At 46.1% G+C, this 24,819-nt stretch overlaps 1 protein-coding gene across 1 annotated transcript in view; it reads left to right on the plus strand.

Annotated features, from left to right (window-relative positions):
* The first annotated feature begins 402 nt into the window (after positions 1-402).
* The window catches only part of LOC147635538 (uncharacterized), a 94,432-nt gene continuing 70,015 nt past the window's right edge, over positions 403-24,819 (plus strand). The window contains exons 1-7 of the mRNA XM_086802877.1: positions 403-495; positions 652-717; positions 1,303-1,533; positions 12,370-12,481; positions 17,662-17,816; positions 17,929-18,262; positions 18,417-19,306. Coding sequence (XP_086659003.1) covers positions 418-495; positions 652-717; positions 1,303-1,533; positions 12,370-12,481; positions 17,662-17,816; positions 17,929-18,262; positions 18,417-19,306 — 1,866 coding nt within the window. The 5' untranslated portion in view covers positions 403-417. The remainder of the gene's footprint in view (positions 496-651; positions 718-1,302; positions 1,534-12,369; positions 12,482-17,661; positions 17,817-17,928; positions 18,263-18,416; positions 19,307-24,819) is intronic.

Below are 24,819 nucleotides of genomic sequence, written 5' to 3' on the forward strand. Positions count from 1 at the left end.
ATTGAATAGGTGAGTCTAAACTTATAGGCGACTATAAAGGCCATAGGTACGGATGGTGTGGAATTGAATACCATCCACTGCTGTGTAAGAGAGAGAGAGAGAGAGAGAGAGAGAGAGAGAGAGAGTTTCTATGTGTTTGAAAGTGTACGCAACAAGGTGTGAGAAGAGAGAGTGCATGTACACGTGTATGTGTGTGAGAGTGCAGATAGCAAAGACATAGAGAGAATGCATGAGAGAGAGAGACACAAATGTGTGCCTATGTGAGAGAGGCATACATAGACACATACATACACACGTGCACATGCACACATACACTTGCACACAAATACACATATGTATGCATAGATGCATACACACATATATGTGTATGCACATATACATACAAAGCACTTCGGGTCACTTATTTACAATGAGAATATGCATACATGCAAAACATCGGGTCACCTCGGGCCCACACTCCCCGGCCTTAACATCGGACCCAGGCACCACTGCCATGTGAACTTTGAAGTCCCCTCGGCTATATTGATTCTTGGAAGCCTTGAATATGCAAATGCTCATTTAGCACCTCTAAAAAGCCAGTTTAAGTAAAGAAACCCAACAGACACAGGGTTTAATTAATCTCCAGACACAGTTGCTTTGGTGTAAACTTAGGTTTTGCTCTCTGGGTTTTGGCTATGTCTCCAAGCTTTTAACTCCGCGCATCTGCAAATTCACGAGGTGCGTGAACCACTCGAATAATTATCTGTATTAGCATCGAAGATGTGCAAAGCTTTTTGAAGTTTTCCAATCATTTGGATTTGCAGTGTATGATTCTTGAACCATGCTTAAGACATGTTTTGTCCTTGATTTGAATTACCAAAAAACTGTCAGATTACAGGGCATTGCATTAATAATCTACCTGTTCACCTGCAAGTTCCCATACAGTGCTGCACAAAAAAATTTATGCATTAGTAAGGAAAAAAAAAAAATATACATACCTGTGTATGTATTTATGATGTATGTATGTATATTTGTACATGTATTTGCGTATGCACGTATGAACCGTATAATTCATACTTCTTCACATATATCCATACGTACGTAGATAGCCATATTTTGACTTCCACAGGGATTTATAAACTCGCTTTTCAAAACAACTGGTCATTTTAGCTTTAGTTTAGCTGTTTTACCTCTGTTTTTTCTCTTCTCCAGTCAGAGCTTCTCATTTTTCTCACTCTTTGAAACATTTTTTTTCTACCTTTAAATTATTGTGAAAAATGCCATTTCCATGTTTTTTATACTCTAGAGATTATGTCCATGCAGGATTCAATGGAAATGGATCACAATGAAGCCGATTTCGGAAACAATTTCTTCAGTGAAGAGGATGAGACGCCGGTCGACATGGAGATGATAAAGGAGAAGATAAAGCTTGTGCCTCTCTCTGACATGGACTTTGGTGAACCACCGGATGATGTGATGGATGTGGATTGCTCAATGAGAGAGCACATTCTGGCACCCCTAAGATTGACGCTGCCGGACCACACAAACGTTGAGGTTTACTCATCTCCTCCTTTCTACTTGGCATTCCTGCCTCATTTGTAACCCCCTTATGGTACAATTCTTATGGGGCACGTTCCACACCTTTCAGTACCCTCATGAGAGGTGTAAAGCTTCGAATTGAGCATAGTGAATACCGGATATGTACGAAACCCCCCTTGTCATACTGTATGGATGTGGATGTGTGCAAGGGGAAGTGTAAGATTTTCAAAAACATCTTTATTGTTGTTATCTTCCATTTTCTTATAACCTCTTTGCATCTTCATCTGGTGTCTGCTGCTTGCATTCCATCTTTGACTTTTACTCTTTGAGTCTTAAGGATAAGGATCCTACTATGATGCGCAAGTGCCGACAGCGAGGCTGCAGTGGGCTAACTACCAAAGAAAGAGTGGGATTTTACTCTTTGAGTCTTAAGGATAAGGATCCTACTATGATGTGCAAGTGCCGACAGCGAGGCTGCAGTGGGCTAACTACCAAAGAAAGAGTGGGATTTTCCTTGGCCGATAGCTGTCCAACAGGTGCTTCCAAAAATCTATCAGGAACCGGGGAGAGATGCCCTGGGAAGACCTATCAGCTGACGCAGTTGGGGTACCATCAATCTCATGAATCCGGTTCCTCCGACCCATCCTCGTCGACTAGTGAAAGAAGGGGGTGGTCGGGCTCTCTAGGCTGAAATTTTCCTCCCCCTCCTAGGACCCACTCGCCTGGGTCCCATTGGACACATATCAAAGGTCGGCTCTCCCAGTGCCAAAGTTGCCAAGATCTATCATGGGCTACTTGGGCCAGAGGAGGGTCTACGTGAAACTGGTGATCATGGGAACCAATAATCCTCACTCATTGCAGAGATCTGCCACTAAACTCCTCAGTGGGGGAGAGGGTCAGCCGGTCAGCTCTCCTAGAGCCAAAATCCCTAAGATCTGTCATGGGCAACCTTGGCCGAAGGAGGGTCTATGTGAAACTGGTGATCATGGAAACCAATAATCCTCACTCTTTGCAGAGACTTGCCACTGAATTGCTAAGGTGGGGGAGAGAGTCAGTTATGTTAGAATTTATGCATCTTAGTGTATTTGGGGTTGTCCCATTTATTGGGTATTTTAGTCTTTTTTCTCCTATTTTAGGAGTTGTGGAGCTGTCGGCCAGCTCTAGCAGTCGGCCAGTTTCCACACTACCCGATAAAAGGAGTCTCCCCATTGTGCACTTTTCTATCCATTCCTTTGCACAAGTTCAACATCTCGTGTTGGCTAATTGCCATTGTAAAGCCTATTGCTAATATAAAAGGTGATCTTGTCCACAAGCTCTCTCTACTCTCTCTCTTGTTCAGTTTATGCTTCTGCCTGTGCATTCTCCAACATGGTATCATTCGCGTGGGTTCAAGCTGGTCCATCCTTCTGCAAACTGCTCCCCGTCTTCTATTTTGCTGAGCATTTTGCTTCCATAGCTTCTTTGGTTGCAAATCAGTATATTTAGTTGCTGCGTTTTCTGGTCTAGCCAGCTCTCTTGCTGCTGTCGGCCAGCCCTACAGGCTATGTTTTGCTCTTTAGAAGTAAGTGTTGGAGTTATTGGCTGCGTTTTCTGTTTTTAGCATCAATTGTGGTGAGCTTCTTGCATGTGGAGTTGCCATACAAGTAGCTGTACATCTTCTTCTTCCTGCACGAGTCCCTACCCTTCCGGTAGGAGGTTCCAACTTCCCGGTGGTTTCTTGGATTGTTTTGTTGGTGTCCAGCCTCTGTCTCTCTCAGGTTTGAGAGGGGGCTGATTGGTTCTGGAGCCTCGCTTCGTTGGAAAGCACTTGAGAGGAGTCTTTGAGAGCTGAGATTTGTGTTTCTTGGTGGTGTGGATATGGCTCCCCCCTATACGAACAAGGATGACAAGTTGAAAGGCTCCAACTATGCCCATTGGAAGCTTCAAATGCGGATCTGGTTCATCCACAAGGGTTTGTGGGATATTGTTCAGGGCACTGAGAGGAAGCTCAAGCGTCCTCAGAACTCTAGGAGGTGGACTAAGAATCAAGAGGATGAATTCGTTGCGGAATTACAAGCCTGGGAGAATTGGGATTCGAAGGTGCATTCAGTGCTTGTACGGACCATCACAGAGGAGGTCTCACCGGCCGTCAGGTATGATCTAAATTGGGGGATCTCTTTGCTCAAGATTCGTCGATGAGGGCAGTTACCTTGCAAGGGAAACTCTACGGTTTGTTATTTCGTACAGGCAGTTCCATGCAGTCTTTCCTCATGAAGGCCAAGGTTATCCATGACTAGTTACTAGCAATGGGTGCTGCCTTGTCCTTTGCTCAGCTGGCTACACTTATCCTCACCAAACTTCCCTTGGACTATGATGTGATTTCTTGATCTTTGAGGTGCTAGGTCACATCCACTCAGTTGGATTTTGATGATCTTAGCTCCCTACTTTTGGAGGAAGAGTATGTCCTCGTTTCACAGGGTAAGTTGAAGGTGTCTCTCAATAGTTCTGACCAGGCACTTTCCACAGTTTAGAAGAAAGGTCGGAGTCGTTGCTTCTCTTGTGGGAAGAGAGGACATCTGTCCAGACTCCAAGGATTGTTTATCTAAGAAGAAGGACAAGACCAAGGACAAGTCTTCATCTCAGAGAAAGGGCAAAGACACGATACATGACAATGATATAGATTCTTCTAGTACCATTTTTAGGGCTTCCAGGGCGCTTCCGGCTCAAGAGGACCCAGATGGTGTACTTCTCTAGTATACATGCAGTTCTCTCTATGTGCTTCTAGCCAGAGGAGGCTTGTGGGTGGGAGAGGGGGCTTCAAGCATTAGGCATTTGGTAGGACATGGTTATCTTTTGTGTAGGAGAGATTATGAACTGGATCTGTTCCGAGTTCATTGTTCGAGGCTTTTGGGACGTGATGTGTTTTCTGTCCACTGTTGGGGATTATGAGTGCGGTGTGTCAAGCAGCTCTTTATCTATTCTTGGGAGTTCACTGCACACTTGTGTGGGAATTCGTAGCCAAGCAAAGTTCCTTGTTGTTCATGGTGGCATTTTGTTTCGAGGAAACAGGTTAGCGGGTGCTCTCTTGAAGGTGATTCCAGTATTCACGGTGTTGGAGGGTCCATGGCTGCATCTTCTTCAACTTATCTTCTTCAGACTCTTGACTCTATGAGTTGCAGAGGGGGTGTCAGAATTGATGCATCTCAGTGTGTTTGGGATTGTCCCATTTATTGGGTATTTGTCTTTTTTCTTCTATTTTAGGAGTCGTGGAGTTATCGGCCAGCTTCCACACTACACTATAAAAGGAGTCTCCCCACTGTGCACTTTTCTATCCATTCCTTCGCACAAGTTCAACATCTCTTGCTGGCTAATTCCCATTGTAAAGCCTATTGCTAATATAAAAGGTGATCTTGCCCACAAGCTCTCTCTACTCTCTCTCTTGTTCAGTTTATGCTTCCGCCTGCGCATTCTCCAACAAGCTGACCCTGAGGGCCTATTGAGAAAATGAGTGCGGGCTTCCTGTCTGAGTAGAGGGCTGTTAAGGGGATATCATGGAGAGTGAAGGAGTCTAGGGGAAGGGAGGGGTGGGGGGTGGGGAGGGAGATCCTGGAAAGGAGTCAGCTAATCGGGAGGGATGGCTGAGTCGATGGCGAGGATGATCTGCTCTTAGCCTTGAATCCTAGTGAGTCATCTATCCTATGCCTTTGGGGGTTTTTTTTTTTTTTTTTTTGGGGGGGGGGGTGTGCCTCTCCCGAAGTTGGCCTACTCTCCCAAAGATTGAGCAGGTTATATAAATGCCCCCATGCAATGTGAGAGCGAGTGCCCAAGGGGTGGCCACTGGGCATCACGAAGAGGGGGTTCCATATCAATGGCCAACGGAGTCTCTCCTCATCAAAGGTCCGAGGCAACTGGGTGAGGGTTGGTGTCATGGGTGAGGGTTGGTGTCACGTGCATCCCGCACTTGGATGCCACGTAGATATATTTGTACAGAAGTTCTCCAATCTCCTCCCTGCCCAAAGAAAATGAGACATCGGTGTCCAGTGCCTCCATGCGACCACTACTGTCATGGATGCGATGGAGATGATGAGTCAACTCATCTCTCAATGTATCTCCCCTTTGGCTGCCACTTCCACGAATCTCGTCCCAAAGGGCATCTAAGTACTCCTTACAAGAAACTGAAGTTTTCTCAGTGCGGTCGCATGTATCTACAATAGTTTGAAGACGTTTAGAGCTTGTTTGTCTAGATGGAGACCTTGACCGAGCAAGGTGCTTTGCAGCTTGAACATTCATCAACTCATATGGCGCCAGACAAAGCTACTTCTTCATTGCAAGAATCATCCAGAGCTACTACATCTTTGGAGAGGTTATTATCATTTTGAAGCTCCATTTTGTTGAAATCCAAAATTAAAATCTTAATGATCTACAATGATCTCTATGTATCTTTGCCAACATAAACCCAACCCTAGTATTGTATATGTATATCGCAACAATAGAAAGAAGTACATAGCGATACATATATTTCTCTATGAAAGTTTAAAAAAAAAGAAAGTATGTTAATGTACACAATTCTCTCTCCACTACTCTCTCTCTCTCTCTCTCTCTTTCTCTCTCTCTCTCTCTCTCTATGCATCTCTTTTCAATACAAAAATTGAGAGAGACAGTGATAGCATCAAAAGAACTAACCTCAAGTTGAAGACAGAATTATACTCGAAAGCACCAACTTTGATTTATATATCGCTTTAATAGAAAGAAGTACATAGCGATACATATATTTCTCTATGAAAGTTTTTTTTTCTTTTTTAAGTATGTTAATGTACACAATTCTCTCTCCACCACTCTCTCTCTCTCTCTCTATGCATCTCTTTTCAATACAAAAATTGAGAGAGAGTGAGCATCAAAAGAACTAACCTCAAGTTGAAGACAGAATTATACTCGAAAGCACCAACTTTGATTCAATCGCCCTTGTGCTTGCTTCTACACATAGACATACAAAGATACATAAAATAACAAATTTATGATCTCTCTATTTTTTTCATCCTCTCCTAAATATATTTAGACATGTACAAGCATTTATGGCATATAAAAATACAAGAAAACCGTGATACCAATCTCTCTCTTCTTCTCTCTCCTCCGTCTTAATTTGTGTTTATTTAGCGTCTTGTTCTTAATCAAGCTTAGGGCTGTGGATTAGTATTGCAAGGCTTCCGTGCATGCAACATTGTTATCAGAGCATTCAGGCTCAGCCTACTAAGCATAGTGCCAAGGGAGGTGCATAGTTCCAGGAGGAATGCAGCAAGGTAGTAGATGGAGTGGTCTGCAAACAGGCGAAGCCAAAGGAAGCATTCATTGAGGATATGTACTGTTACATGCGGAAGCTTTGGGAGTCTTCATTCAGCCCTAAACACATCCTGGAACATGCTGATGCAAAACGCAAGCAGAAGGGAGGGAAGAGAGAGAGAGAGAGATAGCTGAGTATTCGGTATATTCTATAGTACAAAAAGGTACATTTGATCTTGCAGCCCTAGGCTGCCTTCTTGAAAAGGTGTAAAACCTAATCTAAAGCCTAGTGACCCAAATCCAAGGAGGATTGAATGATCAAAAGCGATGAGTTTAGTTGCCTTTTATAGGCTTTGGAATAACCAATTGGACTGGCCGACTACTGGTTGGTCAGGTCCTGGACAAAATCCACATATTGTACTGCAGCCGACAGGTCATTCTGCTCTCTCATATGCTGGTCAACAGCACCCCCTTGTCCACCAGTAGTCATTCCTTTGCCAAAAGCAGCAACACATGCTCAAAACTTTGGTTCTAATTTGTCTTTATCATGACATCCCCATCTGCTAAACTTGATGATGGGATTCCAATCTGTGTTCTTGGATGATCGTCATCATCCCATTCTCTGGCAACTTTTTCAGTGAACACCCGGCCCGGGCTCCAAGTCCACTCTAACTATGATGAAGATTCGTGCATCTGTTCCATCTAGTCCCCATTCCATTCTTGCCTTTTCCTTGAACACTGTCTCTGGTCCGTCTTTCCTGAGTATTGAGTTTGGCACTCTCACTCCACCCCTTGGAGGATCAACCTCCCCTGGAACCGTTGCTTGAAAGCCTTTCCTGGATTGCCCCAAGTGGCACCTGACTCACAGGAATGCCGGTTTTGTGGAACACCACCAACCAACCTCCTGGGAATTCTTCCATGTCTTGTGTTCCTTGCCTTGGGCCTCCTACCTGCGCACTTTCTGGTACCTTGGACCTGCGCACCTTCATTTGGTATTGAATTAGTGTTAAGCCTTGCTGAGCTTGATGCTCGGATACCACCAATATTACATGCGGAAGCTCTGGGAGTCTTCTTTCGGTCCTAAACACATCGTGGAACATGCTGATGCAAAACGCAAGGAGAAGAGAGAGAGAGAGAGAGAGAGAGAGAGAGAGAGAGCTAAGTATTCAGTATATTTTATAGTACAAAAAGGTACATCTGATCTTGCAGCCAGAGGCTGCCTTCTTGAAAAGGTGTAAAACCTAAGCTAAAGCCTAGTCTAGTGATCCAAATCCAAGATTGAATGATCAAAAGCGATGAGTTTAGTTGCCTTTTATAGGCTTTGGAATAATCAATTGGATTGGCCGACTACTGGTTGGCTAGGTCCTGGATAAAATCCACATATTGTACTGCAACCGAAAGGTCATTTTGCTCTCATATGTTGGCCGACAGCACCCCCTTGTCCACCATCAGTCATTCCTTTGCCAAAAGCAACAACACATGCTCAAAAATTTGGTTCTAATATGTCTTTATCTTGTTGCCTCCTCAGGATTAGCCTGGGATTAGCCAGTGCATGTCTTGCACATGACAAGCATGCAGAGTTAGTACATCATTAAGCTCTCAGATCAGTTCCAAAGGCCTAGCAACAGGCATGATTAGTTCCGGTAGGTGACCCGACACTGTGTTAAGGGTAAGGGAAAGTAGGCATGGGGATAGCAATTGAACAGATGCTCAATTCTTCAGCTAGACTTGGAAGTGGACATCATAGTAGTAGTCCAAGGAGAAAGGATAACAGAGTGTCCACCCCGTCATCAAGTTTAGTAGAAGGGGATGTCATGTGCGCACCCGTGCCATGGCTAATCCTGTGCATCAACAGTCTTAATCCTTGATTAGTGAGCATCAGAATCCTCATCATCATCAGCACTAGCACCGACAGCATCTACAACATCTACATCATCATTAACAGCATCAACACATCATCATCATGAGCATGAGGGAGTCTGGCACCCTGTCGGCAGCCAGCAGGGCTCTGTTGGCAGCTAGAAGAGTTGTCTAGGCTACAGGCTGGCAAGGGTCCAATGGCATGGCATCAGGTGTGGGCAACATCAATGAAAGCGCAACATTAAAAGAGAATTTCAGCATATTATTTGTCCACCAAACAGGCCGATTGGTGTTGGAGCCAGCCAACCTGGTCCTCCGTAAAGTATATAAGCATAAAGACATTCTTAGCATTTCAGCAAGTCATCATTCATTCATCTAAAGTCTAGGCAGTAGAAGTTATGTAGAAACGGGCTAGGGGTCAACCCCTTTAGGGCCCAGACATGTTCAAGCATTTATGCAACCTTTTTGTACCATATAAAAATATAAAAAAACCTTGGTACCAATCTCTCTCTTCTTCTCTCTCCTTTGTCTTAATTCATGTTTATTTAGCATCTTGTTCTTAATCAAGCTTAGGGCTGTGGATCAATACAGCAAGGCTTTCGCGCATGCAACATTGGTATCAGAGTATTCAGGCTCATCCCACTAAGTATAGTCCCAAGGAAGGTGCACAATTCGGAATGTAGCAGGGTAGCAGATGGCATGGTCTGCAAACATGCGAAGCTAGGAAGCATTCCTTGAGGGTATGTATGCAGAACTAGTACATCATTAAGCTCTCAGATTAGTTCCAAAGGCCTAGCAATAGGCATGATCAGTTCCGGTAGGTGGCTCGATGCTGTGTTAAGAGTAAGGGAAAGCAGGCATGGGGATATTAGTTGAACAGATGCTCAGTTCTTTAGCAAGAGTTGGAAGTGGAGATCAGGAGTGAAGGTGTTGAGACAAAAAGATGAGTCAAAGTCAAATTTAGTTAAGTAGAAGTCAAAGTCAGTATTAGTTTAAGGTCAGTAGCAGTCCAGGGAGGAAGGATGACAGAGTGTCCACCTTGTCATCAAGTTTAGTAGAAGGGGATGTCATGTGCACGCGCGTGCCATGGCTAATCTTGTGCATGAACAGTCTTAATCTGTAATTAGTCAGCATTAGAATCCTCATCATCATTAGCATTAGCACCTACAGCATCTACAACATCTACATCATCATTAGCAGCATTAGCACATCATCATCATGAGTATGAGGGAGTCTGGCACCCTTTAGGTAGCTAGCAGAGTTGTCCAGGCTACAGGTAGCAAGGGTCCAATGGCATGGCATCAGGTGTGGGCAAAATCAATGAAAGCGTAGCAGTAAAAGAGAATTTCAGCATATTATGCACGACGTTGACGCGGCCCCCTTCGTCGATGTAAAAACGAACGGGGGGAGAGAGGTGGGTCGGGGCATGGGGAGCGGCTCCTCCTTCCCGCGAGCGTGACGCCACCGGCCCGACGAGCCCGGGGTCACGACGCTTCCAACGCCGTCCACGTCGTCTTGCATGGAACATTCCGAGACCGAGCTGAGGCGATGGCCGAAGCTGTCCCAACGTCTCACCCCGAGCACGGCCCCGTCGAGGGCGACGAGCCGCCCCGTCGGGAGATCATCCCGTCGAGTCGGCCATCGCCCGTTTCTCGTCTTGGCACACCGAGTTCATGACCTTCTGTATTGGTACAAGCCGCACACTTACGCACGACGGGCGATGCCGCCGTTTACCTTGACCGCGTCGCGTCCCGAACGGGAACTCACCGGCAAAAACGAGGCACCGGCCCGAGACATGACTCTCCGCCTCCCCATTCCCTGTGACTATGTCTTAATTAGGGTTAGGGTTGTGGATCAGTACAGCAAGGCTTCCGCGCATGCAACAACAGAGCACTAGATGGATCTTCATGGAAATACGGACTAGTGGCTTTAGCCTAGCTTTCGAGGATAGATTTGCCGCCAGCATACTACGAGCTTGGGAATAGGGATCACCTTAGGTCGGCCCTCTGGCAGTAAGTTCCAGTAGCCTCCAAGGAGCATCTTTTGGAGCCCGTGATCTGGAACCCCCTAATCCGTTTACCTAGTGGCCACATGCTAGAGGCCTGCTAGATCCCTTGGAGATTGGCTTGCATTCAGATAGGTTCCCCCAGAGGCTTAGGAGAGAGGCTTTAGTGGGATCTGGCATAGAGACAGACTCAGCTTCAACATTGAGTCTCAACTCTTCTATTTCTCCGGAGTGGCTGACCCCTATCCTTGCGCGGATGAGAGTTGCGCCTTGCTCACTTTTTCGATTGGACCCCATGGTAGATTAGAGAGATCAGATCCCCCCTTGGATGACTTTAGTGGATGCACTTTACAGAAGATGAGGGTGATCGGATTTCATGCACACAAGGAGTGGCACATTGACCCCCCTCCGGTCAAGGTGGCCAAGGAGAGGCTCTTGTGTTTATGGATCTGGGAGAGCCGGCCCATTACGCGCCTCCATTGGGACCCGGGGGAGTGGACTTAGCAAGATCCTGTAGACAGGGAGGAGACTCTGGGTACCCCTTTTTTCGCGTACACTACACGGCTAGGCCGCAAGATCCAGATGCCCAAGGTCGAGGGCACTTTGGTAGCAATAGGACACTGGCAATCTCAGGGCCTCTCAGTGCGTTTTCTCTCATATTTTTGGAAGAGGCTCAAGGATAGCTTTCGACCTTAGAAGATCATCTCTTGTGGTTGCTGGCACACAAGAGTTTGGCGGTTGGCATGTGGTTGGGATTGCCATTGGCAGTAGACTAGTAGCTTGTCTGAGGTGTGGCCACCCCCAGGAGTCTCAGCGACATTGTCTTTGGCCATTGGCGGTAGACTAGTAGCTTGTTTGAGGTGTGGCCACCCTCAGGAGTCTCAGCGACATTGTCTTTGGGATTTCCCGGAGGCTCAGCAGGTTTGGCACCGGATTCTTCACATCTTCACGATGGACAGGACCTCTACCGTACTATTACATGGGGCACTATTGCATGGGCCACTGAGGCTGAGGTTGTCATGGCTTATGAGGAGAAAGGAGGCGGGCTAGCCCTTCAGGTCTCTCACCTTCTCAATTCGCGAGTGCGAGTGCGAGTGCGAGTGCGAGTGCGAGTGCGAGTGCGAGTGCGAGTGCGAGCCCGAGCCCGAGCCCGAGCCCGAGCCTGATATATTGATCATTGGACTTCTGGTTCGTGCCAACGATGGGAGATTTGGAGCAACATTGCAGCATGGCACATTTGGAGAGGTCGATGCAGTGAAGTCATCGAAGGCACCCACACGCCGCCTACGGAGTCCATCAGTCGACATCATTCATACCCTCCGTGGCCAGTGGGGGAAGTTGCAGAGTGGTTCTGACTGCATGTGGAAGCGTCATAAAGCCTTCTTGAGGCTCTGGTGACCTGGCCCTTTTCTCACAAATAGAGGTGGTTAGCCCACTTGGCACTACAGCCCACTTGTGGTTATTCCCTCCCCCGAGATAGCCTTCTCCTCACAGAGCGGCCAGCCAGAGGAGTAGTGCATCCTTCCTTCCCTTTTGTTCTTTGATCCTCATTCCATACATGGAGGCGAGTTTGAATTTAGCCCTCCACGGCTGTTTTTTGTTAACTAATAATAGGATCTTGTAAAAAAAAACCTTTTATCCCAATTAAGCACTTTTTTTTTGAACATGTAGTTTTATTCCTAATCCAGCATGATAATAGTAAATGCTTGTTGATTTTCTATTCAACATAGGGTTCACCAAAACAAGATATTCGAGCTCCACACACGGACTACTCTCAGATGGAGACTCGTGGAGAGGGCATTATTCTCAAGCAAGTAAAGACAGAGACTACTGAGATTGGAAGTAAGCCATTCGACACCATTGTTATGTGGTTCACAACATCCTTATGTTTTAGTTTGGAATATGGTTTGTGGACGTTAAGCTGTGGTTTTTGAAATCTGCACTACAAAGCCTGTCTGTTGTATTGTGCCATCATGCTTTTCATGTTTGTGTGTGGGCTTATAATCTCTCTTTCTTTCTTTCTATGTTCATACCATATCTGGCTCCTTATTCTATCTTTCTTCAACAAAAGGTGCTTTGCATGAGCGTGTGCCACTCAATTGTATCGGAAAGGTGCATTTATTCAACAAAAGAAGGATAATGCACACGAGTTTGGCTGCACCATTAAATTGCCATTGGTGAGAGCTTTCACTGGCTTGTAATATGGATAGTTCTAGAGGGATTTGAGATTCTAGTCCACTTCAGCTCCCAAATTAAGATCAAGAAGATATTTGGGCATTTCAACACCAGATTGTAAGGAGTCTTTAGTTTGATGATGATTTCAAGGGGGTCTTGTCCCATATTTGTTATGTTATGAAGTCTTCTTATGAACTTGGTGTAGGATGATAGGGGTGTTGATCTCCCATGTATACAGCTTTGGATGAACGTTGAAAACCATGTTTTCTTTTTTATAAAAAAAGCTCTTTTTGTTGGTAGACTTTTTTTTTTTTTTTTTTTTTTTGGGGCATCTGCAAAAGAGCAGTTATCAATCCTGCATGAAAGGAGGGAGTGCTCCGCTTATGGCTGGCTGATTTTGAAGGGAGACTACATGGGGGGTGCTCCCTGTATGAAAGGAGGGAGTGCTCCCTCTATGGATGGCTGATTTTGAAGGGAGACTACATGGGGGGTGCTGCCTGTATGAAAAGAGGGAGTGCTCCCTCTATGGATGGCTGATTTTGAAGGGAGACTAAATCGGGGGTGGAGGGGGAGAAAGCCACATTGGGACCTGTAGTGGCTAATGATGCCTCTGTCTCATTGGCTGCAGGAGTTTGTGTATGAGGCACATCGAGGTGGATCTGATAGACTCTCATTTTTTTTGGGGGGTGGGGGGGGTGGGGGCTAGGTAGAGGCTATGCCCTTTCATGGCTTCTTTGCACCACGCATGCCAGATATGGCATTCAGCAATACTCTTAGTGGCTCATGGACCCGAACCACTATGCTGGTTGTAATGAAACATGGAGGACTTAGTGGAATCGTTAAAGCCTTTGTTGCTTTGTTGCTTCATGCTACTGATTTTGAATGTTTGGGATATCAGCCTCTGAAGTTGTAAGCTATTGATGGAGATGAGATCGACACCAGAAAGTCTCGTAACTTACTTAGGTAAACTAACATGTACATTGTGGAGATGAAAGTGAGCAGAAACATCTCTACAGAAAAATTGAATAGCTTTGAGCACACTAGCACAAGCAGGAAATGGACTTGCTGAAGAAGAAGATAGGTCGATGATGTGTTATCTCCTTTCTTCTTTTGTGCTCTATTCTAACTCAAGGCTCAAATGATGAAATGAGGAAAGACGACCCTCTATAGGTGTGGGCTGATCCTTTTTAGGCTCATTCTTTTGGCGTCTATCAATTCATATTCCTAAACTTTTAAGTAACTGAACGTGGGTGTCAAACAAGACAAGGGATGAGGTAGAGGGATATGAAACAAAGAAACATGGCCACACGACAAGTGGCCCAACTCCCCGAGCCAGGCAAACGACCAAGGTAAAGGCACATGAAGTAAGAGCCCCCAAGTTTTATAGAAATGTCAAATATGAGCAATAAAAACCTGAACCGGTTTGCACAAAGACACCGGTTAGGAGTTGGTGTCACCAGCCTGGACATTCCCCTAGGTTTCATATGTGGATGGCTTTGGATGCCCAAAAGATTAAGCATGTATTAGCTTTGGGAATGGGGGATTATCCTTTGGGTGCCCAAGACATTTTCTTGGACACAGAAATGAGCATTGGAGCTAAGTGTCAAGTGGAAAGCATGTATGGCGAGCTCTCTAGCATCGAAACATGCTTCTACATAGTTCTCACATACATTTTTAATAAGGTGGAATACAAAGGAACAGACTCCTAAAAGTTAGGAGGGTTACTATTTTTGGACAACCCCCATGGAAATTCTGTTCGCGTCATTACATCCGTAAGCTAAGCAAATAGGGGGACATGTCAAAGCACATTTGGCACAAGGTCTACTAGTTGGGATATTTTTAAAGGTGAAGTTTATGGAGAGAACCATCTCTTGAATTGGGACATGTGGCAAAAAGTGGATCAAAGTGAGACTAGTGGCCTCACACTTGTCACCTCAGCTCTCCACTTGTCAGTGTAGCCTTCTCTTTCCTATTCTAGCTTATGAGAGCCCCATATCTATAAATTGCAGCCCCCTCTCTTCATTGAAAGGAGGCTCTCTCTTGTTGCAGGCGCTGTTCCACCATGTTGGCTGCTTGCCTTCTTGTCTACATCACTCTATGAAGAGTCTACATGTCATGTGCACAGTGTGTATCTACCGTGTGCTACACGCACACAAGACTAGTTTCGAGGTTTGGGGAAGCTTGGAGCTAGGCAGGCTGATTGGCGAGCTGAGTTAGGGATAGACTAACAAGCGGGCACCCAAGTATGGACGGGCGGGCGCCCGATGACCGGCCAAGAGCCTATGAAAGGGTGGCCAAGGTTGCTACACGCACACAAGACTAGCTTCAAGGTTTGGGGAAGCTTGGAGCTAGGCAGGCTGATTGGCGAGCTGAGTTAGGGATAGACTAACGGGCAGGCACCCAAGTATGGACGGGTGGGCGCCGAAGTGTGGACGCCCGATGACCGGCCAAGAGCCTATAAAAGGGTGGCCAAGGTTAGTCATTAGTCATATAGAGTCTCGCGAGTATGGGCGTCCAAGTGTGGACGCCCGATGACCGGCCAAGAGCCTATAAAGGGGTGGCCAAGGTTAGTCATTAGTCATATAGAGTCTCGCGAGACTCTATACGACTAATGACTAACCTTGGCGACCCCTTTATAGGCTCTTGATCGGGCGTCCACACTTGGGCGCCCGCCCGTCCATACTTGGGTGCCCGCCCGTTAGTCTATCCCTAACTCAGCTCGCCAATCAGCCTGCCTAGCTCCAAGCTTCCCCAAACCTCGAAGCTAGTCTTGTGTGCGTGTAGTATACGGCATTGTGCACATGACATATATGTCATGTGCACAGTGTGTATCTACCGTGTGCTACACGGACACTACACTATTCCACTCCCCTCTACAAAGCCATTGTACTTGTTGTACCAGCCATTGTACTTTTTTACCAGTCCCTATACTGGTTGTACCGACTGCACTAGCCCTTGTAAGCTTTTTGTACAATATTAAATACAGAAAAACCCTGACACCAATCTCTCGCTTCTTCTTTCTCCTCTATCTTAATCATGTTTATTTAGCATCTTGTTCTTAATTAGGCTTAGAGAGCTATGGATCAGTATAGCAAGGCTTCCGCGCATGCAACACCAGTTGTACCGACTGCACTAGCTCATGTACGTGCTGTACCAGCCCTACCAGCTGAAGTGAAGATTGTACTAGTTGTACGCACCCCTATGGTTTTATTATGCTAGAGACAGAGAGGTATTTATGTTGATGAATATTTGCAGTTTTTCTCTAAGAGTTGGAAGGCGTGGTACCCTTGAGAGGTATATTGGCTTCATACATACTTTATATGTTCATGGGTTTTTGGGCATGAGATGGACAGCCCTATTGTGCATTTGTTTATGGTTATGTACATGGATAATCTGGCAGGAACCCCTGTTATGGGTGAGCCCTCAAAGCTTGGTAATAAAATTATCCGAGGTGGGGGGGGGAGTGGTTGGACCCATTTTGGCCCTAGTGCAGCGTCTATTTTTAGCTTTCAATGGTGGATGTTTTTAGTTTCTACGTTTTATGCGAAGTGATCATGGAAATACGTCAAGGCTATGGCCGTGTTTCATGTTTGAATGTTAAGTAAGCATTTGATGGTATCTAAAAGTGTGTCAAAGTCCTTAGTCTCCCGGCCCCCGGGCAAGCAAGTTACAGTTGGAAACTCAACAAGGATCTCCCCTCCTCCGGAAAGAAGCTCATACCTCTGCATGATCCGCTTGCTAAGGATAATCTAGGCGGTGACAACGCAAATGTGTGCCATCCATATGCATGGATAGCTAGCTAGCTCCCTGCCCAACCATAGCTCCAAAGCATTCTTCAACGTGAGGTTAGACTCGTACTGTCAATTGATTGATCACAATGCTACGCCAAACTCTAGTGTCCCATACCATTGGAGCCCAACATCTAGTTGTCGAGCTACACCTGGACCTAGGCTTGATGTGGTCCTGATCTCCTGATGATGAGCTCACCACTCACTTATATAGACATAGTGCCCCAATTAAAGCTCCTCTATGACAATAATTGGTCCTTTCTAGGAGGGGAGCAATCTGCCTCTCAGTGGAGAGGCCTCGGCACACCTAACAGCCAACGTAGCGAACCAGAGTCTCTGGTCATCTGGGGATGCCGCTTTCTCAAAAGCCACAAGATTCGTTCAATTGATTGCGGGCCTGAAGCAAGACAAACTCTTCTATTGCCTCGGCGAATCTAAAGGAGGTTTCTCTGGTTGCTTGTCAAGGATGCTGCTGAAGTGAACTTGATATTTTTGGGTTTCGTAGATGATAAAGTTCCTGGAATCTGTGCCTATAATTGAGATTTACTTCTAAAAGGACATTTCAGAAGCAGTTGGCTTTAATAGGACATTGCAGAAGCAGTTGGCTTCATTCAAAGACTTGCTCCTTTTTTTTCCCTGGCTGGTAGATTCTTCTCGTAGACTAGCTCTTTATTAGAGGGTTTGCTTTTTGACTGTATTGCAGGCTCATCTCAACCCTGAGCACTGCCCTCACGGCCTCCACCCCAACCTTGGTAAGCTACGCAACCATGCCTTGATTGGGCCATAGCAGTCTTGGCATGGAGTGCCTTAGGTACATCAATCATCAACTGACTAGCTGGGTACCTAAGAAAAGTTGTTTTGAAGTTTAATATAAATACTGGTAAGATGATGTGACTAGCTTATTCCTAACCGTGGTTAACTTTGACTCTTTGAAACTTGTCATGCTTGTTTGCGTTTATCACCCTTTGTTCCTGACTTTTGCTTCATTTTCATCTATTCATATTGCTGTTGAGCTTAACAAGGTTTCAGTGTTCCTGATATGATGAGCTCTTGACTCAGTGGAGGTTGGAGATGCCACAGCAACGGCAGCTAAGGTAGCTGCCGAAGTGGCTGCTGATGTTATGACTGGCGGTGTTGTAGCAGAAGCTGGGCCTCGCCCGGATTTCAGTTCTTGGACTGTTGAAGACGATATACTCTTGAAGAATGCTATGGAGGTTCTTGTTCCTTTTAATCCTAGCAAGCACTGACGTAATGCATAGAGCATACGAGGTCTTAATCCTGAATTGGATCATGGATGAATGTAATAACTTTTTGTGGGGATTTTAGATTGGTGCAGCTATGGAAGCACTTGCAAAAGGTGCAGTGAAGTTCTCACAACGCTATACAGTGCGAGAGCTTCGAGAGAGATGGCGGGCACTTCTCTATGATCCTATAGTTTCAGAGGACGCAGCGCTTCGGATGCTTAAAAGTGAAGCACTTGCAACCAACCCGGGGAAGCTGTCAAACTTGAACAGGCTAAAGTATCCTCAAGTGTCCAACAGAAAACGAAAGCTCAAAAGTGTCCGGGCTCATTACTACAAAATGCGGAGAAGAATTTCTGCAGAGAACAATCCCAACCATTTGGCATTGAACGACAATGAAATTGTGGAGTCCCTGCCAGGTAAGTTTTTCTCGATATACTTTCACCGAATTCAATCTTGCATTATCAAGTATCCAATATTGGGCCCGCAGACATAGCTCCTAAGGAGCGAGAGCCTTGCATGGAGGAGAGCACCTTTTCTCAAATGGTCAGGCTTTTTGCCGCGGATGTGCAGATCAGAGATTTAAGGATGCTGGGCTTGATGTTTCACAAATAAAGCCTCTACCATACCCTGCAGAAAAGGGTGCTGATAAACTTGCTCATGCAACTGAACCCTTGGATTCACAATGTTGTGCAAGTGAAGTCAAGGAAACATGTGCCATTGATGCTGTAAGTTCAGCTGATAAGCCACTAATTGTTGATGTACCTGGTCTTGAGCATATGATTTGTGTTTTAAATACCGAAGACACAGATATCCCTTCACCACCCCCTGGTTCTGCTACACATTTACCTTCCTTGTTTTCTCCCTTATATCTGCCCTCAGAGATGAAAGGTGATGAGAATGATTCAGGCATCTCAGGTGGAGGATATGAAGGAACTGATGACTTTGAGGTTTCTGGGCATGAGTTACTGCCGCTTGATTCTGAGGATAAAAGGAGCGTTGTAAGAGTGGATCAGGTTGCTAAGCTGGAGCCTGCTTCAAAGGGTCTGGAGAATGATGCTAAATACACTGTGAATACTCAGGGTTTGTTATCTGCCATACACTCTGCTAGTGCAGATGTGGCTGCTCAAACTAATGACAAAGAAGCCATGGATCCCCCTGAAAATGCTGGAGTTCATCGCAGCAAAAGTTTAGTTTTGGCATCACAGGGTGCACTGAATGCCAATGATATTTCTGCAGCTGCCGATCAGTCTAAGTCACACGCTGAGGTACCTGGGTTCACAAAGGAATTGGCTCTCCTTTTACAGGGAGGAGTTCCCAGCCAAATGGAGCAAGGTTTATGTTGTACAGATCAAACTGTTGATGTTCCAGCACCGACCAAAAGTGCAGTTGCAGGTCAGGATTATGAGGATGGCTTGGAAAGTGATGAGGAAATGCCAAGTTTTTCTGATGTGGAATCAATGGTAAGCTCTGCTGCTGTTGTGTGCCTCCTCTGCATGGCTTGGAAAGTGACTAGGAAATGCCAAGTTTGTCTGACGTGGAATCAGTGGTAAGCTCTCCTGCTGTGTCCCTCCTCTGCATGTGTGCTCATGTGCGTGCGTGCATGCGGTTTCAAGCGCTTGCATGTGCTGTGTCATGACTCTTTCGAGACATCTTAGTCCATGACCCAGGTGCCTGCATGTGCATGTGCCTTTCTGACCCTTTTGAGACCTTTTCATCTAGGAACCACTTCTTTCGATGCTTTGCTAGCTTTTGACGCTCTGTACTTTGTTGTTCTCGATGAGCTTTAAGTGCTTGTAGAATAGGACCTGAAAACTCAAAACAATGTAAAGCTAGTTTAAATTATACCACTTGGAATTCTCATTCATAAATTAAAACGTACAAAAAACACAAATCAAACATACCTTTTTCTTCAAATTTCTTTGCAACATCTCTTTTGGCTTTGAGCTCTGCACAAATTTGACAAATCCCCATTCTAGTTTTCTTGGGAATTTTCACATCAGCAAAATATTGTTTCCAAACTCTAAGAAATGAAGTAAATGAAAGAGATCACATGTTTCTTCCTTTCAACGTTTCCACGTAGAGGTTGTAAACTTCTCCCTTTGTAAAATTATCAGGCAAATGGGTGAATTTTGAATTTGGCATGCACTCACCATTGTAAGTGACAAATCGTTCCATCCAGCTCTTGAGAAAACACAGCTGAGGAGTCTCACGTGTACTAAATGAGTACCGTGAATCTTCTTGTCAAAATGGGCATGCATAATCTCACATTACTTTCTCTTGATTTTGGTGTTAAACCTGACTGTCCATCTCTCTGTCTATTATTGAAAGGAGTATTTATGTACAATTTTTGAGGGCACTCCATATGGCTGCCAGATTTCCAAGTACAACCTTGAAATGAAAATAGATACAAATAAACATTCCAATGTAGAATACTCCTCTTAAGGGGCAACCACCAATCCACAAGGGTCCATTGTTTCCTGGGAAGTAGATCCTTCTATTAGTTATATGAAAAATCAGCCAACAGGCTGAAGTACATCCTCAGAACCCTCAAGAGAGGGAAAAAACACTGATGAGGGTAGTCTTTTCCATGGCTGGCCGTTCTTGGAGAGAACCGTGGGGGGTGGGGGGGGGAGACGGGGGAAGCCAAACCGGCAGCCTGTAGTGCCAAGTGAGGTCACCGGCACTGTCCAAGGCCCTGCTGCCAGATGTGTAGGAAGTCCTCTCAACGTCTCCGCATGGGGTCCGAATCTCCCTGTAGCTTCCCCCGCTGGCCGCGGAGGGTATGAATGATATCTGTCCATATGACATGGATGGCCTCCATTGGGGGGTGAGGGTGAGGGTGCTCTCAGTGGTCTCTGTGCATTGTGCCTGCCAAATGTGCCATGCCGCAATGCTGCTGATGATCTCCCACCTTTGACTAGTGCCGGGAACCCAGGCCTCTATTGAAGAGTCGAGGGTGGGGATAGACTGTATGCTGAGGGCCTAACCATCTGCTGTCTCATAGTCGAGGGCGGGTCGTCCTCACTGAGTCACCTAGGCAACTTCCCCCCAAGGGATGATGCTGGAAGAAGTCAGAGAGACGCTAAATAGTCGAAGAATCCTCAGCCACACTTTCTGTGCTTTGGGGCAGGCCCAAAGGCAACGTTGTTGGCGACTCGTGCGGGTGGCTGCATCACATGCACTGTGCAGGATGACCACCAATGGCCAGCCACGTGCCAACAGCTAAACTCCTTTGAGCTACCTGCTAGAGGAAAAGAGCGACCTTCCGAGGTCGGATGCTGTTCCACAGTCGCTTCCAGTAGTCTTTGAGGAAGGTAGGTGAGATATCCTGGGAGGACCAGTGGTCTGCTGAAGTGGGAGTTACCGTTAGTCTCATTCATCTAGATCTGGCAGCCTAGCCTCGCCGAGCAGTGAAAAAAGGGGTGGTAGGACTCTCTGATCTACTGGGGTCTGTTGATCTGGACCCTCTGAAGTGACCTGCTGAAGAATTGGGTTGACCTGGAGGCCTGAGAGCGCAATAACCTACAGAAGATCCTTCCTGGAGGCAATGCAGAGGCTGCTGGATGGGATGCCCCCGCTGCTTTGGCCACCACTGATGTGGCCGTCTATGGGGACTCCACAACCTGCCCTATCGATCGTCCAATCGATCGAATCAGTGGGTGATACTCCTTCCGCAGGACGGGGAAGCGAACTATCACGGGGAAACTGGATACACCTGCCAGGGGGACTTGGGCCGGAAATACCCAGTCTGAAGCGATCTTCTACTGAGACGATCTTCACTGAGTGTTACCTCTGCCCTTGACCTACTTCAACCACCTTGCAAAGAGCAGTTCCCTTAGCTGTCCTGGCCGAGAGACTCTAGCTCTTGTAGAAGAATAAGATAACAATGCCTTAGGCTGCCTAATGTTTATATAGGACACCATGCGGCTGGTCGGTTTTCACATCTGGTTGTCGGCCTGTTTTCCGACGGTCCATGACCTGAATATTAACCTAATAAATAGGCGCTTTTCACATGTGTGGTCTATGTCATATGAGCTGGCCGACTGAAACCGGCCTCTGATAGAAACCAGAGTGCGGTAGGAGCAATCACCCGTCCACTTGTAGTCTAGATGAGAAACAAAACACAGATTGGAGCTAGAGTGCCCAAATCTGAAAACACAGCGACACCTGTTGGCCCCAAAGCTTGGCGCCCCTTGCGGTATTTCTTTATTCAATTAAAATAATATGAATGGCTGAGTACAACACAAAGACCAGCCAAGAGTTTACACCTGTAAGTCCAATCTGACGGCCCACAAATCCTTCTCAGCACAGAGGATCAATGCACACAGATCTGTGTCCTCAAGCAACACACTGTGCCTCCCTCTGATCAGCCAAGATCACAAAGCAGGCCAGCCATGGGCATACATCTGGCATAACTCAAGTGCATGATACATCTTCTCAGCTCAATCACACATGTGCTGTCCAATCTCTGTCTTAATCCCTTGTCAATCTGCCATACCCCTCCTCTCACAAGGGGCCAGATAACACATATTTGCAACAGACATCAAGCAGTAGAAAGAGAGATAGATGAACAGAAACAGAGCTTACCAAGTTCAGCTCGTGAAACAACACTGGAGGAAGCAACAGCACCAATCTGTGCTTGCAGGCACTTGTATCCACAACCCTGCTTCACACGTGTGCTTGTACTTGCCTGTATCCTCCTCCTGATGTCCACTCTTATGCTGTCCTTGAAAAATACAGATCTGGAAATCAGCACAGTACCCGTCTGTACTGCCTCGGGATACGTGCCAGGAGTTGTACTTGCATAAACAGCCTGCTGTCCACTCCTGTACCAACCTGAACCTGTGTATTCAGGTCTGTCCAGCCACCTGACAAGCACCGCCTGCAGCTACAGAACTCAGAAAAGCGTGCGTCAGCCCTGTCCGTACACTGTACGGCTGTCGTACAGGGCTGTACGGGCTGTGTACTTGCTGGTACAGCCTGTACTGGCCTGTGCGCAGAGAATTCCAGCAGAGAAGAAGAACACTTGCAGCAGATTTCAGCAGCAGCCTGTACTTGCAGTCGTACAGTGCTGTACGGACTGCACACGTGGGAAGTACAGCTGGTTATACAGAAGAAATCAGCAGCAAACACTCAGAAAACAGCAGCCGCCTTGCTTCTATGCTTTTCCACGCTTCTCCCCATGCGCATGAAGGCTTCTCCACTTTTGCTACACGACTCCACAAAAAGGGAAGAGAGAGAGAGAAGAGAGAGAAAACTCCTCCCCAAATTAATCCCTAGGGCCCCAACTTTAATAAGTTCCTAGGGCCACTAAGGCCTAGGGGCAAACTCCAATAAACATTAAAACTTAATGTTTCTAGTTCCCCCCTTCACACCTAGGGATGTCCACACATCTTAAACTCTGTCCGGGCACCCCCCATGTGAATCATAAAATATTCTGACTCTGCAACCACCATGCCCACACTTGTCCTGCTCCATTTTCACAGGGCCATGACATACCCCCCTCTTGAAAAATGGCAAGCGTCCTCGATTGCATTCTGGTGATGCATCAAAATATCCAAAGTGAAATATACAATATGGCAAGATCAGCGTCCCAATCTCTCTAAGCCATACACATGTATCAACATTCACTGCAAACCAATGGCATAGTAATAGTCCAAGTTGTATACCACTGTGAACCATACATATCCACAACAATCTCCATGTGACTAGTACACATATATCATAGAAGTCCCAAAAACAGATGTACTGTCAGCCTCAGTACCTTCGGGTGAGAGAAAATCTGCACCAAGCGACCTCTAGATGTCATCTGAGCCTGTCTGTATCAAGGGAGTGGAGGTGCTACCCCCCTCTTGAGCATCAGGTAATGCTCCAGACCCATGCTCTGCTGAACCTGAATGAGCCACAATAAGAGTCGGCTCTAACTCAAAGGCATCGAGATAAAGCTGCAAAACCTGAGGTGAATCTGTTAAGTCACCTTCCTCCATCCACTTCGCATCCATCGGTGAATAGTTCTTGAACTTCACAAGATAGTGACGGGAAACTTTACCTCGTACCTTCCTTTCTTTATGTGCCAGTATCTGCTCTGGAATCAGAACCTCATCAAGTTCCTCAACTTCCGGCTGAGCCTCATCTGATACATCCTCAGGCACATCCCCACGGAAAGGTCTAAGAAGACTCACGTGAAAAGCATTGTGAATCCTCCAGTGATCTGGTATCTTCAAACGATAGGTTACCTCACCAATCTTTTCCAAAACCTGAAAAGGCCCATAATATCGCATGCTCAACTTAGGGAATAAGCGCTCTTTACCCTTCATCTTCTTGAGTCTAGCCTTTTCAAAGCGCAAAAGAACCCAATCACCCAATGCAAACTGTAAATCACGTCTGTGACGGTCTGCGGCTTTCTTTTGCTTCTGCTGAGTTTTCTGGAGGGCCAACTTAACTCTCCGATAAGCTTCATCCAAGCTCTCCACATACTGATCAGCCTCAAAGATCTTATCCTTTGTATGCAGAATGGGCGGTACCTTCTTCCCTCCTTCTACAATCTCAAAAGGCGCCTTGCCTGTCGAGCTATGTACAGTGTTGTTATATGCAAACTCCACCAAAGGAAGATATTTTTCCCATTGTTGCTTGTGCTCTGACACATAACACTTGAGAAGATCCAACACTGTAGAGTTAGCCTCTTCTGACTGACCATCTGTCTGTGGATGAAATGACGATGAAAACTTGAGAGTTGTACCCATGTTGTCAAACAACCCTCTCCAAAACAAACTCGTCATCCGTGGATCACGGTCACTAATGATAGACGTAGGCAAGCCATGATACTTGAAGATGTTCGCCATGAACAACTTCACCATATGATCCACTTTAATTGTCTTCCTCACGGGAATGAAATGTGCCTGCTTACTGAACCTGCATATGATAGTCCAGATGCCATCATTTCCCGTTTGTATCCGTGGAAGATCAAATACAA

Source organism: Cibotium barometz, chromosome 9 (assembly GCF_041138505.1).
Source record: "Cibotium barometz isolate CiBa-2024 chromosome 9, ASM4113850v1, whole genome shotgun sequence".
In the NCBI taxonomy this organism is placed as follows: domain Eukaryota; kingdom Viridiplantae; phylum Streptophyta; class Polypodiopsida; order Cyatheales; family Cibotiaceae; genus Cibotium; species Cibotium barometz.